The sequence below is a fragment of the Emys orbicularis genome, chromosome 1 (genome assembly GCF_028017835.1).
Source record: "Emys orbicularis isolate rEmyOrb1 chromosome 1, rEmyOrb1.hap1, whole genome shotgun sequence".
Taxonomy (NCBI): domain Eukaryota; kingdom Metazoa; phylum Chordata; order Testudines; family Emydidae; genus Emys; species Emys orbicularis.
This window is the reverse complement of record NC_088683.1, coordinates 256,548,742-256,564,858: the sequence shown is the minus strand read 5'-3', so window position 1 is coordinate 256,564,858 and position 16,117 is coordinate 256,548,742. Positions and strand designations below refer to the sequence as shown.

General features: G+C 43.2%; 1 protein-coding gene across 2 annotated transcripts in view; it reads left to right on the top strand.

Annotated features, from left to right (window-relative positions):
- TFDP1 (transcription factor Dp-1) overlaps window positions 1–16,117 on the top strand; it is a 123,601-nt gene that overhangs the window by 57,224 nt on the left and 50,260 nt on the right. For both annotated transcript variants that reach the window (XM_065406634.1, XM_065406643.1), the window contains exon 4: window positions 6,161–6,267. In XM_065406634.1, coding sequence (XP_065262706.1) covers window positions 6,161–6,267 — 107 coding nt within the window. The remainder of the gene's footprint in view (window positions 1–6,160; window positions 6,268–16,117) is intronic.

The window sequence follows — 16,117 nt, the reverse complement described above, 5'->3', positions numbered from 1 at the left end:
GGTTTATTTAATAGAAAAACCTCAGATTCAAAGATAAAATAGTGAGAATTTCCCATCCATTTTAAAGGGGTTTGCAGTTTTGTTTTGTTTTTTTCTTTTTCTTCAATCACTATAGATATTGAAAGTAGGGAAATCCCCAGTTGTCTCTATCTTTTCATTAACTTAAATGGCCCATTGTTGTCCTTTCCTGGGTTGTACAATGGATTGTTACTGGAGTCTGGTTTTGTGTAAAACCTGGCTTGGGAGGTGCTGCTCACTGTCTTGCTGTGAGATGGAGCTGAAGTTTATGAGCACTGTTCTCTATATACACAAACACACATACAGGGTATAGTTATGGATTTATGTATCTAATGATTATTAAGTTTAAAACATTAGACTTTAGTGAAAGACCTTACTTGGCATAGTTATAGCATAATAATGTTGCATACAATCCGTTAATTCAACTGCTTATTCTTTGCGGCTCAAATCCCCTGTTCTCCCCTTGAGGTGTCTGAATTGTCACAGATGTTCTTACCTCTCCTAAAGGGCTCCCATTCAGATTTTAATGGCCAACACAGTTGGAAGATAATTGTGCATTTATAGCAACTGGCAGGACAGAGTTCCTCCAGGTGAAGAACAGCTCAGATGAACTTTCTTGCCTTGAAACACAGTATCACATGTGGATCAGTTCTGCTGAAGGGTCTGGAGGAGTCAGATTTCAGACACATTCCTTTGGAATGGAGCCAGGCATTCCTTTATGTATTCTCTCAGATTAATCACATTCTTACGATTTTGTAGAATATCAGACCTTGCCCTGGTCTACACTGCAGAGTTAGGTTGGCGCAAGACAGCTTACTTTGACCTAACTCTGCAAGCGTCTATGCTAAAATGTAACTTTTGCCGATGTAACTTGCCCCCTACGCTGATTTAATAACTCCACCTCCGTGAGAAGCGTAGCGCTTAGGTTGAAGTAGTTAGGTCGACACAGTGTCAGTGTAGACACTGTGTTGCTTACATTGATGGTTGCTGCCTTTCAGAAGCTGCCCCAAAATGCCCCACACTGAGTTAAATCTGTGAAAGCACTCCTGGTGAGGACGTGCACCCTGGACACAAGGAGCATAGTGTGGGCATACAAAAGCGATTTAATTACTGAGGTGGGTGCACGTCAACGTAACTTAAGTCAACATAATTTTGTAGTGTAGGCAGACCCTGTATCAAGCACTGCTCATAGCACTGTTTAGGCTTGTCCGGTGTTGTTGTTTTATTTTTTGTTACTGTGTCCTGGTGGACCTGGTAGTAGATTGTCCATTCCCTCTGCCAAGTCTAGTGCAGTGGTTCTCAAACTTTTGTACTGGCGACCCCTTTCACATAGCAAGCCTCTGAGTGCGACACCCCCCCCCCCCCGTATAAATTAAAAACACTTTTTTATATATTTAACACCATTATAAATGCTGGAGGCAAAGCGGGGTTTAGGTTGGAGGCTGACAGCTTGTGATCCCCCATGTAATAACCTCGCGACCCCCTGAGGGGTCCCGACCCCCAGTTTGAGAACTCCTGGTCTAGTGGATCTGTTCCAGATGCAGGTGAGGTCTCAGTCCAAGTTCCATGAATTTGACAGCCTGGATGCTGCTGGTCGAGCAGCTTGGAGTGGGATTACTGTTAGAAGTCTGAAAAGGAAATCTACAATAAATCTTAATTTTCTGTGAAATGGAAGGGATGATTCCATCTCATCAAGACTGGAAGATTCTGACCTTTCGTCAGACTTTTTGTTCTCTATTTTGTATTTTTGTGCGTGTGTATTTTTAAACAATCTGGGTTCTTCCTCAGTTGGAAGTGTTCGCCTGGTTCAGATATTAATGGCTGATCCATGTCCAGTGTTCTGTAAGGATAAGGTGGTGCTGCACCCACATCAAGTTCTTGTCAGAAGAGGTTTCCAATTTCTAGTCTACTGGTATTCTTTCCCAAGCCCCATTCATGACTAGGGAGGCTAGACCACATTGTTTATATGTGAAAAGCGCACTTACCAGGTGCAAATTGTGCAATGTAACTGTTACCTGTTGTTGAGTTATGCAAGGCTGCTGCCTAGACTTATCCACAGTTTTACACATTACTCCCTAGATCTCTTTGATGGTATATATCCTATTTAGAGGGATTCTGGCAATCATTCAGTCAAGTCTTCTCAGAACCCCGTCATCTTGGGGTTTAGGGACCGCTTGCTAATCTACAAGAATGGGGATCCACATGCTCTTGGAGATGGGAGTTTACATAGTAATTGTAACATTTCAATATGATTGTTTGCATGGATCCATTTACCCAGTCCTCCTTCCGTACTTCTTTTGGAGTCTTATAATAGATTCTTAATTTTTTAGTAGTAATGAAGTGACTGGAGACAAGTGTGCCTCTTTATATATTTTCATTGGTAAAAGGTCTTATACCCAGTGACCAGACTGATGTAGTGGAGGGTTTGAGAAACCAAATTAGTAGTAAGTAGAATTCCTTTTTAAACTCAAAATATGTAATGTTCTTGGTTTTTTTCAGCAAAGTTGACTTAGGAAAAAATTATTTCTGCTCCATACATCTGTTGTTGAAAAATATTGTGCAATTGGTGCATATACAGCCTAGTTCATGCTAATGAAACTATTTGGAAGTAGAAAGATGTTTGAGTGTGGAGTAGGTGGGCTAACCATAGTGACATTGTCTTATGCTTCACTTGGGAGAGCCAAATTGAAGAGTGAACTTCCTCCCTTTCTGATGCCCATATGAGTATGTTGTGCTATTCTTTTTCTCCAGCTAGAGTGCCAGCCTTTGCAGTTTGACCTGGGTTTTGGTGAGAATGGGGAAGAGCTATTTTCAAAATATTCCTAGTAATAGACATGATACAATAGTAGTGAGTGATAAGTAATGTTTACTTACCTCTCTTCCCACTGCTAACTATCTGTAACTTTTCTTCTCTAAAGTGGGCACCTGGTGGTGCCCTCTGGTCCATTACAAGTGGTGTATTCCTCCTCCTTCTTCAAAGCACAGAGGCTCCTCTCTTTTTAAACAAAACAAAAACCTCTCTAGCTCCACAATGTAGCAGTAGCAGTTGGATCTGTTCAGAGAACTGATTGCTCCTCTCACTCCCCAGCCATATGCCCAATTCAGAAAACAAACATTAAATTCTGATTAATAAGCCTTTATGGCAGATGAATCATTTCCACACAGAATATTTTTTTGTATCTACTTGTCCATTTATTATACAAAAAATGGAAATGAAGACTTACAACAAAGCAAGGTTCCAAGGAGACATCAAGATTTTTCAGTCTCTCTGCAGGAGTGCTCTATAAGGGGAAAAGGGATTATTTTCCTTTCAGAAGCAACATAAGGATCAAGTTAGCAGAATCCCTTGAAATTCCCAGACTCTTGGGTAGTTCTAGATTTGAGTGGGAAGTCCATGAGCTATCCAGAATATTCGTGTGCTAGAAGGCAAGACTACTGAGATTGCAGGGGCAATAGCTTCATGCTGTAGGTCTGGGAGTTTGAAGGTATGTGGAATAGAAGTTTTCCTCTGTCCTGGAGATTCAGGGATGCTGAACTGGCATATGTATGCATTCAAAAGACTGAGTTTCTGGGCCACTAAATTCCTCCTAATGTCAAATGTTCAGTGCTACTCAGTATAGGTAACACTGTGGATACAGGCAGAATTGCACATGGGCACAGTTTCCTTGTACAAATTTCTTCTTAGGATTTCCATTGTCCTATCAGAAAGGCTTGGACTCCATGCAGAAATGAGATGGTACTGTCAGTTGTAGACAGAACCAGTATTGGGTGAAACCTGTATGTTCTCTTTCCTACCAGGATTGGTCTTGAATAAACACCCAAAAAATCTTCAGGAAAAGGTGTAATTGCTTCACTGCTTGTTTACAAGTCCAGTGGAGCTCGGGTGGGGTGATGCTATGATGGATGAAGTAAGGGAACTTGAAAATTTATGTGGCGACTTTCTCAGTTTTGAAAGTCCATTTGACTAATGTTAATTTTTTTAAATTTTTATTTAGAAGACATACTTAGAACAGTTTTATTTCAAAGTGGGGAGGGTTTGCAAGGGGAGAGAATGGTACAGTGCCCTCCCCCTTCTTTCTCTCTTCCTTGTAAAAAAAGGAGTGCTGCTTTGGTCATGGTACAAAAAGACATCTTATTGAATTGTCTTTTTGGTAGAGCAGTGAATTACCCAGTCTCACAGTTGTAAAGTTTCTGCTGTTTCTTAAGCTACAGCTATTGCCCCAGTCTCAGACCTGCCCTTTTAAGAGACAGGGAATTGTCTTTTCAATATTTATGGAAGCAGGGGATGATGATAAGGGGAGAAGAGCAGAGCTTGGCATGAGCAGTGATGCTTGAAGCCCTAATGTTTTATGAGGTTTTAAAGCCTTGCTGAAGTGGTTCTCAACAAAAAATGGTGTGTACCAGCAGGCTGCAACATGGATGAGACCAGGCTGCTGAGTCACTATGGGGGAGATGAGGAACAGTGTTAAGTAAGTGGGGAGATGGCAGGCTAAGCCATGCACAAACCTGCATCTGTAGGAGCTGAGAGAACGTAATCAAGCTGCCTTGATTTGATGGTAATTGGTCTCAAATATGGGGAATCTGAGACATTTGAGTGGGTTTTTTTTGTTAAACAGATGTTTTGGTTTAAGAGGTTGTGAGAGTCAGAGCTGCCGTCAGTGAAAGGGGGGCTGAGAGAGCCAGCAAGAGGGCAGGAGTTCAAGATACCAGTTACAACAAGGACTGGTTAAGGCCTGCCCTGGAACAGTTGGGACCAAAAATCAAACTAAAACCTGGTTGTTGTGGCAATCGGAGGCCTGATCTACAGTTTAAATTTTGGTTAACATAGCTACATTCTTCAGGTGATATGAAGGTTCCATACACTTGAACATTGTAGTTATGTTGACCTAATCCCCAGCGTAGACTCAGCTAGGTCAATGGAAGAATGCTTCAATTGACCTACCTACTATCACTTGGAGAGGTGGTGTTCCTACAGCGACAGAAAACCCCCTTCTGTCGCTGTAGGCTGCATTTACGTAACAGGGTTATTCCAGCATAGCTACAGCGCTGTAACTGTGTCACTATGTGTATATAGTCCCTGTAACATATACATGGCCTGAAAGGGTTGGGATGAGGAGAGTGTCCGGCCCCATAGATTTTTCTTGTCCTTCTGACTTACTCTTGAAGACAAGGACACCATATTTCACCCCAGTGAGCTGAAAAAAAAAAAAAAAAAAAAAAAAAACAGCCAAGGACCTCTGGCTTGTTGCTTCCAAAATGCCAGGTATCAACCACATAACTGCCTTAAGCACTTGAAGGATTGCCTGCCATATTGTTGCTGTTGCAGCAACGGCTGACTCCAATGTTTCACCTTAGCCTGAAGCACTGACTAGCTAGGAATATATGGCTTGGAGATTATGCAAAGCCAGTTTCTGCTGCTGAATTTCTGCCCTAAATAGCTAATGGCTTGGCTACTACCTTGTTGTTGAGTGGGGTGAGGCACTACAAAATTGCACAGCTGAGCAGGAAGGAGCCCCTTTAATTTTAGCTGGGCCTGCTACACTGCTGAGCTTTTTCTCTTCAAATACCAATTTCCTGCGGGCTCCTGTTCTCAAAAATCCCCTCCCTGCTGGGGAGGGGAGGGGGAGAAAGGGACATATCAAGGATAGAGAAAAATGGAAAAAGCTTTCTGCCTGGAGAGAGAGACTTAGAAGAACCTTTTGCTTCTCTGAGCAGAGATGAGACACTGCCGTGTTGAGGCAGTCAGTTCTATGAACAACTCCACCTGTTGGTACTACATTGTGAGCTAGGAGAGAGTGGGTTTTGGGGTATTTGTTTGTTTTTTAAAAGCTTGGAAGATTTTATGGATCATGGAGCATCAATTGTCCACAGCAGAGAAAGATTGGGAGGGCATACTGGGAATCTTAATTTTCTGTGTGTTTGAAGGCAGGAAGGAACAACATATTGCACTAATATACTTGTATATACTTTCATACGTAGGGTGTCTTTATATACATCTTCAGAAATTTGTTTTTGATGCATGTTTAGATGCCTATTGAAAACTAGTTTTCACTGAATTTTATGTGCTTTGATATTAATATGAATTTAGATTTACTGAAAGAAACAAAGCTGACCTGGAAATTTGTATTTATATTTGTTTTAGGGGTTGTTTCATTAGTGGCCGTTCATCCTTCTACAGTAAATACACTTGGAAAACAGCTCCTGCCAAAAACCTTTGGACAGTCTAATGTCAACATTGCACAGCAAGTGGTAAGGAGACTTTAAATTTTTGTTTTTTACCTTTGATTGTACATATTATGAATCTAACTGTGGTTCAGTGTAAATGCATCATATAAAGTATCAGTTATTATTTCTATGTAGAATGTACCATCTCGCTTTTCTGTATAGTAAGGGCTGTTTAGTATGACTTTAAATTGTACTCGGAACACTAGTTTTAATAACGTTGTTTTGGTGGGGAGAGGGAGCACGTGTTGGGCTAATCGTGCAGGTTATTGACAAAAACTACATCAACCCTCAACACTTCAGACTACTGAATATTCAAATTCCTCTACTGTCTGTCAGTCTTTCTGTGATAAATCCGTGACACTTTCAAAACACACCAACCTGAAACTTTATCCAAAAGCCAATTTGCAAATATGTTATCGAGATCAAAATTGGAAAATCAATGGGATTTTTATGGGATTTCTTGGCCATATTTTAAAAAACGGTTATTTCAGACTTTTCTGCTGAAAAGCATATTGTAATTTTAAAAAAAGCAAAATGTGTATAGACTGGATAACTTAAGGAGCTAGTGCAGGGGTAGGCAACCTATGGCACGTGTGCCAAAGGCAGCACGCGAGCTGATTCTCAGTGGCACTCACACTGCCCGGTTCCTGGCCACTGGTCCGAGGGGCTCTGCATTTTAATTTCATTTTAAATGAAGCTTCTTAAACATTTTAAAAACCTTATTTACTTTACATACAACAATAGTTTAGTTCTATATTATAGACTTAGAGAAAGAGACCTTCTAAAAATGTTAAAATGTATTACTGGCATGCGAAACCTTAAATTAGAGTGAATAAATGAAGACTCGGCACACCACTTCTGAAAGGTTGCCGACCCCTGAGCTAGTGATGAGATAAAAGTGGTTGTCTCTAGAATGCAAGTTCCAAATGCAATCCATATTACTGCAATAGCAAACAAAACTCTTCATTTGGTGAGCCCCATATGACATGTACTGATATTCTTATTCTGTTATATAGGGAGAGGTGTTACAGTTGGCTTCTCTGTAGAGACTGACTTTTGCCAAGGATTTTAATTTGCATAGAAACTGAATTATATTCTTATCTGTAAAAGTGGTCAAGGTTGTTACATTTGCAAGACAGTGAGGGCACAGCTGCTGCCTTTACTGTACTGTTCTCTGGGGGAAAACAGGACTTCAACATAGCATCTTTCATAAGCATTTCATTTTATAAAAGAAAAAATAGGTTCCATAGTATAAAAACATTTGAATTTGTGTGTGCGCGCATGGTTTAATGTGGATTGATTTTCAGTATATAAACAGAGCTAAAAGAATTGGTGGGGAGGGGAACTGAGTAAGAGGTGGTGGTATTGCTGAGAGAATTCAAGAATCTACAGAGTTTTACATGCAAGCACTGCACTTCTTTAACTATACTTGTGTAGTTAAGAGAGTTCAACAATCGCCCCACTCCCCCCAGTTCAGACTGTACAGTTATACCAATATAGCTAATAGGCTAAACTGATTTGACTGCATCCACAGTAGGGATGTGGTAATCCACAGAAGTTGCATTTGTATAACTATTTCAGTTAGGGGTATGATTATTATTATTTTTTTAACTGAAATAGTTATATAGGTACAAAGTCTTTGTGTAGACCAATCCTAAGACAGTTCAGCTTCAGACAGTTCTCAAGAGTCCCCTCTGAGGTTGTGGACTACTACCTAATGAAATGTTTACATGACTGCAGACTATTTTATTGCATTGCACTTCCTGTTATGAATTAAATCAGCTATTGATTTGATGTCACAGTGTAGTCGTATGAGGTGGTAATTGAGTAAAAATTGGTCCTTTGTATGGGGCAAGTGTTGAAGCAGATATTTATGAAGTCATTGGGAGGCGAACTATCTCCAATTCAACAAGTTAATCATTAATACTTGGAGGATTTTCTTGCCCTGCTGTATTAAGAGGAGAACATCACCAGACAGACACTTAAATTGTTTTATTTAATTAAAACAGCAACGTTATGTATTCTAGATTTGTTTCTTCAACAGCAAACATATAATATTTTAACAAAACAAGCATAAGAATTTTTGAATTTAGTTAAACATTCAAGTTTTTTAAAATCAGGTTTGTTTTTGTTAAAATTGTTTTTAACTAAAATAGTTAAATGAAATATTTAAAAAAAAAAATTTAATCGACTGTCAGCCAGGTCAACATGAGAAACTTAAAATAAAACCTCAAGACTTCTGGAATACGCTGCTCAAACAGTTTCACTTTTGTTTCTATTGCCTGTCCCTCTCTTCTCACATTTATCTCCAGACTTCTTCTCCTTGTCCAGATCTATTGTGCCCACAACAATCTCCTATTAATTTAACTTTTTGAAACTTTGCACTTTTAGAGAGAGGTAAGGGATTGACTCTGTGTACACAAATTTGCAGAGGGGCAAGAGGTTTGAGGTAGGTTAGTTAGCTAGTTAGATAGATAACTAACTAAACATTTTTGTTGTTAACAAGCATGTTATCTCTAGAGACACAAATCCACAGTTTGAGAACTGCAAAACTAAGCATCTCTGATGGTATCTTCTAGACTGAGCACTGAGTCTTATTTGGTAGATAGAAAGATTAACCTAAATAGTCTATACAGAAGCCCCTGGAACCCCATAAGATTGGGTCCCTAATCCGTGAACTATTGGAACTCCTTTACAAAACTTTTCTTAAACATTCCATGAATATATTGTGTCATACTATATAATTAGAATTTATAATCCCTATTGCATGATGAGATATCTTTGAGCTATAATGTATCTTAATCACAACTATCTTTAGATAATGCTTTTTGAGGAAAAAACCTTTATCAAAAAAATCTTTTTTTTATTTGATTTTTTTAAATCATTGATTTTTATCCACCCTGAAAATAACTCTAAATAATACCTCTGAATCTGAAAAAAAAATTTTTTTGGTTTTGACCCTCATTTTCTTCTCTGTAACACATGAAATATTTTCTTTGAAATAGATACAAGCAACTATAAAACATGGCTGTGTTTTAAAAATGTATTTACACTTAGGGTATGTCTACACTACGAAATTAGGTCGAATTTATTGAAGTCGTTTTTTTAGAAATCGTTTTTGTACAGTCGATCGTGTGTGTCCCCACACAAAATGCTCTAAGTGCATTAAGTCGGCGGACTGCGTCCACAGTACCGAGGCTAGCGTCGACTTCCGGAGCGTTGCACTGTGGGTAGCTATCCCACAGTTCCCACAGTCTCCGCCGCCCATTGGAATTCTGGGTTGAGTTCCCAATGTCTGATGGGGCAAAAACAGTGTCACGGGTGATTCTGGGTACATGTCGTCAGCTCCCCCCTCCGTGAAAGCAACGGCACACAATCGTTTTGTGCCTTTTTTCCTGGGTTACCTGTGCAGACGCCAAACCATGGCAAGCATGGAGCCCGCTCACCTCACCGTCACCGTACGTCTCCTGGGTGCTGGCAGACATGGGACTGCATTGCTACACAGCAGCAGCTCACTGCCTTTTGGCAGCAGACGGTGCATTACGACTGGTAGCCATCATCGTCGTATTCCTGGGTGCTCGTTTAGCCGACCTCGGTCGGTCAGGGGTGCCTGGGCAGACATGGGAGTGACTCAGCCAGGTCATTCCCATCTTCTACTGAGCACCCAGGAGATGACGATGGCTAGCAATCGTAATGCAGCATCTTCTGCCGAGTACCGAGGAGATGATGATGGCTAGCAGTCGAACTGCACCATCTGCTGCCAGCCTAAAGATGTAAAAGATAGATGGAGTGGATCAAAACAAGAAATAGACCCGATTTGTTTTGTATTCATTTGCTTCCTCCCTCTGTGAAATCAACGGCCTGCTAAACCCAGGGTTTTGAGTTCAATCCTTGAGGGGGCCATTCTGTGTGACAGTTGTTTGTGTTTCTCCTTGATGCAAAGCCACCCCCTTTGTTGATTTTAATTTCCTGTAAACCATGTCGTCAGTCGCCCTCCCTCCGTCAGAGCAATGGCAGACAATCGTTTCGCGCCTTTTTTCAGCCCAGATGCCATAGCACTGGGATCATGGAGCCCGCTCAGATCACCGTGGCAATTATGAGCACTATAAGCACCACGCGCATTATCCTGGAGTATATGCAGAACCAGAACCTGCCAAAGCAAAACCAGGTGAGGAGGCGACGGCAGCGCAGTGATGAGGACATAGACATGGACATAGACTTCTCACAAAGTACAGGCCCCAGCAATGTGCACATCATGGTGTTAATGGGGCAGGTTCATGCCGTGGAACGCCGATTCTGGGCCCGGGAAACAAGCACAGACTGGTGGGACCGCATAGTGTTGTAGGTCTGGGACGATTCCCAGTGGCTGCGAAACTTTTGCATGCGTAAGGGCACTTTCATGGAACTTTTTGACTTGCTTTCCCCTGCCCTGAAGCGCCAGAATACCAAGATGAGAGCAGCCCTCACAGTTGAGAAGCGAGTGGCGATAGCCCTGTGGAAGCTTGCAACGCCAAACAGCTACCGGTCAGTTGGGCATCAATTTGGAGTGGGCAAATCTACTGTGGGGGCTGCTGTGATCCAAGTAGCCAACACAGTCAAAGAGCTGCTCATATCAAGGGTAGTGACTCTGGGAAATGTGCAGGTCATAGTGGATGACTTGCTGCAATGGGATTCCCTAACTGTGGTGGGGCAATAGACGGAACCCATATCCCTATTTTGGCACTGGAGCACCAAGCCAGCGAGTACATAAACCAAAAGGGGTACTTTTCAATGGTGCTGCAAGCACTGGTGGATCACAAGGGACGTTTCGCCAACATCAACGTGGGATGGCCAGGAAAGGTACATGACGCTCACGTCTTCAGGAACTCTGGTCTGTTTCAAAAGCTGCAGGAAGGGACTTTCTTCCCAGACCAGAAAATAACCGTTGGGGATGGTGAAATGCCTATAGTTATCCTTGGGGACCCAGCCTACCCCTTAATGCCATGGCTCATGAAGCTGTACACAGGCAGCCTGGACAGTAGTCAGGAGCTGTTCAACTATAGGCTGAGCAAGTGCAGAATGGTGGTAGAATGTGCATTTGGACGTTTAAAAGCACGCTGGTGCAGTTTACTGACTCGGATAGACCTCAGCGAAACCAATATTCCCATTGTTATTACTGCTTGCTGTGCGCTCCACAATATCTGTGAGAGTAAGGGGGAGACATTTATGGCAGGGTGGGAGGTTGAGGCAAATTGCCTGGCCGCTGATTACGCGCAGCCAGACACCAGGGCGGTTAGAAGAGTACAGGAGGGCGCGGTGCGCATCAGAGAAGCTTTGAAAACCAGTTTCATGACTGGCCAGGCTACAGTGTGAACGTTCTGTTTGTTTCTCCTTGATGACCCCCCCGCCCTTGGTTCACTCTACTTCCCTGTAAGCTAGCCACCCTCCCCCCTTCGATCACGCTTGCAGAGGCAATAAAGTCATTGTTACTTCACATTCATGCATTCTTTATTAATTTATCACACAAATAGGGGGATAACTGCCAAGGTAGCCCGGGAGGCATGGGGGAGGAGGGAGGCACTGAGTGGGGTGGGGGAGGTGGGAAGGACAAGGCCCCATTGCACTTTAAAACTTAAAAGCTTTAAAACTTATTGAAGGCCAGCCTTCTGTTGCTTGGGCAATCCTCTAGGGTGTAGTGGCTGGGTGGCCAGAGGCCCCCCCACCGCGTTCTTGGGCGTCTGGGTGAGGAGGCTATGGAACTTGGTTACACGGGCTGTAGCGGCGGTCTGTGCTCCTGCTGCCTTTCCTGCAGCTCAACCATACGCTGGAGCATATGAGTTTGATCTTCCAGCAGCCTGAGCATCGACTCTTGCCTTCTGTCAGCAAGCTGACGCCACCTATGAGCTTCAGCCCGCCACCTCTCCTCGCGTTCATATTGTGCTTTCCTGCACTCTGACATTGTCTGCCTCCACGCATTCTGCTGTACTCTGTCAGCAGGACAGCAGGAGCTCAGAGAACATTTCATCCCGAGTGCATTTTTTTCGCCTTCTAATCTTCACTAGCCTCTGCGAAGGAGAAACATTTGCAGCTGGTGGAAGAAAAGGGAGAGTGGTAGTTAAAAAGACACATTTTAGAGAACAATGGGCACACTCTTTCACGTTAAACCTTGCTGTTCACATTACACAGCACATGTGCTTTCGTTACAAGGTCGCATTTTGCCTCTTATATTGAGGGCCTGCCGGTTTGGTGTGAGAGATCACTCACGCAGTGCCAGGCAACAGAATTCGGCTTGCAGGCAGCCATGGTAAGCCACAGTCTTTTGGCTTCTTTAACCTTCATAACATGTGGGAATGGTTTCAAACAGCAGCGCCCTCATTTCCCATACCAAGCGGCCGTTGGGTTGGCCATTTAAAATGGGTTGGCAATTTAAAAGGAGGGGCTGCAGTTTGCGGGTTAGCATGCAGCACAAACCCAAATAACCCCCCCACACACACACACCCAATTCTCTGCTATGACCGCTTCACCCCTCTCCCCACCGCGTGGCTAACAGCGGGGAACATTTCTGTTCAGCCACAGCCAAACAGCCGAGCAGGAACAGGCACCTCTGAATGTTCCCTTAATAAAAGCACCCTATTTCAACCAGGTGACCATGAATGATATCACTCTCCTGAGGATAACACAGAGAGATAAGGAACGGTTGTTGTTGTTTGAATGCCAGCAAACACCGGGACCATACCCTGCCATGCTTTGTTATGCAATGATTCCGGACTACGTGCTACTGGCCTGGCGTGGTAAAGTGTCCTACCATGGCAGACGGAATAAGGCCGCCCTCCCCAGAAACCTTTTGCAAAGGCTTTGGGAGTACATCCAGGAGAGCTTTATGGAGATGTCCCTGGAGGATTTCTGCTCCATCCCCATACACGTAAACAGACTTTTCCAGTAGCTGTACTGGCTGCGAATGCCAGGGCAAATTAATAATTAAACACGCTTGCTTTTAAACCATGTGTAATATTTACAAAGGTACACTCACCAGAGGTCCCTTCTTCCACCTTCAGGGTCCGGGAGCACGCCTTGGGTGGGTTCGGGGGTTACTGGCTCCAGATCCAGGGTGAAAAACATATCTTGGCTGTTGGGGAAAGCGGTTTGTCCGCTTCCTTGCTGTGAGCTATCTTCAATCTCTTCATCATCATCTTCCTCGTCCCCAAAACCCGCTTCCGTGTTGCGTGATTCTCCATTGACGAGTCAAAGCACAGGGTTGGGGTACTGGTGACTGCACCCCCTAGCATGGCATGCAGCTCATCATAGAAGCGGCATGTTCGGGGCTCTGATCCGGAGCGGCCGTTTGCCTCTCTGTTTTTTTGGTAGGCTTGCCTTAGCTCCTTAATTTTCACGCGGCACTGCTTTGGCCTCTGTCCTTCATGCCCTTTGAGATTTTTTTTCTGATGTTTTGGCATTTCATTTACTGGAACAGAGTTCAGCTAGCACGGATTTGTCTCCCCATACGGCAAGCAGATCCCATACCTCCCGTTCGGTCCATGCTGGAGCTCTTTTGCAATCCTGGGACTCCATCATGGTCACCTCTGCTAATGAGATCTGCACTCATCTGCACCTTGCCATGCTGGCCAAACAGGAAATGAGATTCAAAAGTTCGCGGGCCTTTTCCTGTCTACCTGGCCAGTGCATCTGAGTTGAGAGCGCTGTCCAGAGCGGTCACAATGGAGCACTCTGGGATAGCTCCTGGAGGCCAATACCGTCGAATTGCGTCCACACTACCCCAAATTCAACCCGGCAAGGCCGATTTCAGCGCTAATCCCCTCGTTGGAGGTGGAGTAAAGAAATCGATTTAAAGAGCCCTTTAAGTCGAAAAAAGGGGCTTCGTCGTGTGGACGGGTCCAGGCTTAAATTGAGGTAACGCTGCTAAATTCGACCTAAAATCATAGTGTAGACAAGGCCTTAGGTTATAGTCATTCAGGTGGAGTGATCTAACCGACGTAATATGGAGTCTTAACAGGATAATTTTGCTCAGTGAAAGAGTCCTGTGGCACATAAGAGGAGTGCTACAGACCTTGTGAATATTTAATAGTACTGAAAATGAATCTCTGATATAGAACAAGTCAGAAAATACTTTATATACACACTACTATACACACAAAATAATCATGAAATTAAAGGGCTTGTGCCTTCCTTTGATGTTTAAATAAGGCCTACAACTTCTTTAAAAGGCTGTCTTTTACACTAGAATATGAGGTACCAACTAGGAAGGAAGAGTCTATGGTGACTGGAGAACTAATGAAATAGGAATGTTGCAAGACCCAAGAGTGTGAAAATTGGGCAGTTTGGTGGGGAGGGGATTAAACACAACTCACTTTTCCAGTGTAGATCAAGCTTTTGAACTTTCAGACTCCTCAATTATCCCTGCTGCTGTTGCTGACATTGCCTGAGGAAGCTATGAAATGCAACAGAAGTGTTAGGGCTGTTTGAGGAGGAAAGGTGTATTAGCTGACATGCAACCCTTTTATGCCCCTTCTTCTCTCAGCAACAGCTAGCAGGATTGTTGGCAGAGTGTGGGGGGTGAAGAACAGGTGACCTTCCACAACAGATAGAAACTTCTGGAGTATGTGGGGAAGGTAATGGGGGGTGGGAGGAAAAAATTCAATGCTTTCCAGCAGTTGAAAGGGAGCACAGCTGATATGAGAGATGGAATCCCTGTTTAAGGTATAGGGACAACACCCTGGTAGGAATCTCAGCAACTTCCCCCTTCTAAGCCTTTAGGGGCTGCAGAGAAAATGGGCTTGGCTTCTCACCAGGGCTTTTGCTAGTAGGCTCCCTGATAATTGTTCATATGAATATCTGGTTAGTAGGTTTAGTCCTGCCCAGTAGGCGGTGGGGAAAATCTTTCAAGCGCTGTGACCTTAGTTAATAACACTTGTACTGCCAAAACGTCACATCAGGCTAACTCCACTTAAATATGGTTTTAGGTGGCTATTGTTCAAACTTAATTCAGAAACAATGTTGTGGGGTAGGTATAGCTTACTGCTGGGGGAATTCTGTGCCAACGCGCACATGCAGAAAACGTGCCCCCCACAGATTTCTTTGCTTCCCTACAGAACGTGATGGGGAAGTGTGACGTTATTGACATAAATTGGGACCATATAGATCATTGTTGCAACCAAGGTCCTGTAGTGGCACCCAAATCTTGTATAAAGGGGGTCAAATGGGGTGTCTAAGACAAGGTTATGGTTTACTGGTTATGATTATGCTGTCTATATGTGTGTATCAGTTTTGTAGTTGAAGTTATGAATATTGGCTCTATACTGTCTGTATGGCAAACTTATGATATGCTTCTAGGTGACATCCCAGACAAGCTGGGATTAGCTCTGCCTAGCCTGCTTGATGGCCCATTAAGGACCATCAGCTATACAATGGACCCATTGAGAGAAGGCAAATATGCCTTCAGACTCAGCAAAGTATGCAGGGACTGGCCCATGTGACTCCAGGCTCCATGTTGCTGTAATTTTCCACTGTAAGAACAAAGAGGTGTTCTTACACCTGGAAAAGACTATATAAGACTGATGCCTCATCTCCATTTTGTCTTCAATCCTGCTTCTTACCTCTGGAAGGACTTTGCTACAAGCTGAAGCTTTGAACAAAGGACTGAATGACCCATCCCAGCGGGGGATGTACTCCAGAGACTTTATTTGAACCTGCAGTGTATTCTATCATTGCTACAAGCCTGAACCAAGAACTTTGCCATTACTATATGTAATTGATTCCATGTAACCAATTCTAACTCTCATCTCTATCTTTTTTCTTTTATCAATAAACCTTTAGATTTTAGATTCTAAAAGATTGGCAATAGCGTGATTTGTGGGTAAGATCTGATTTGTATATTGAC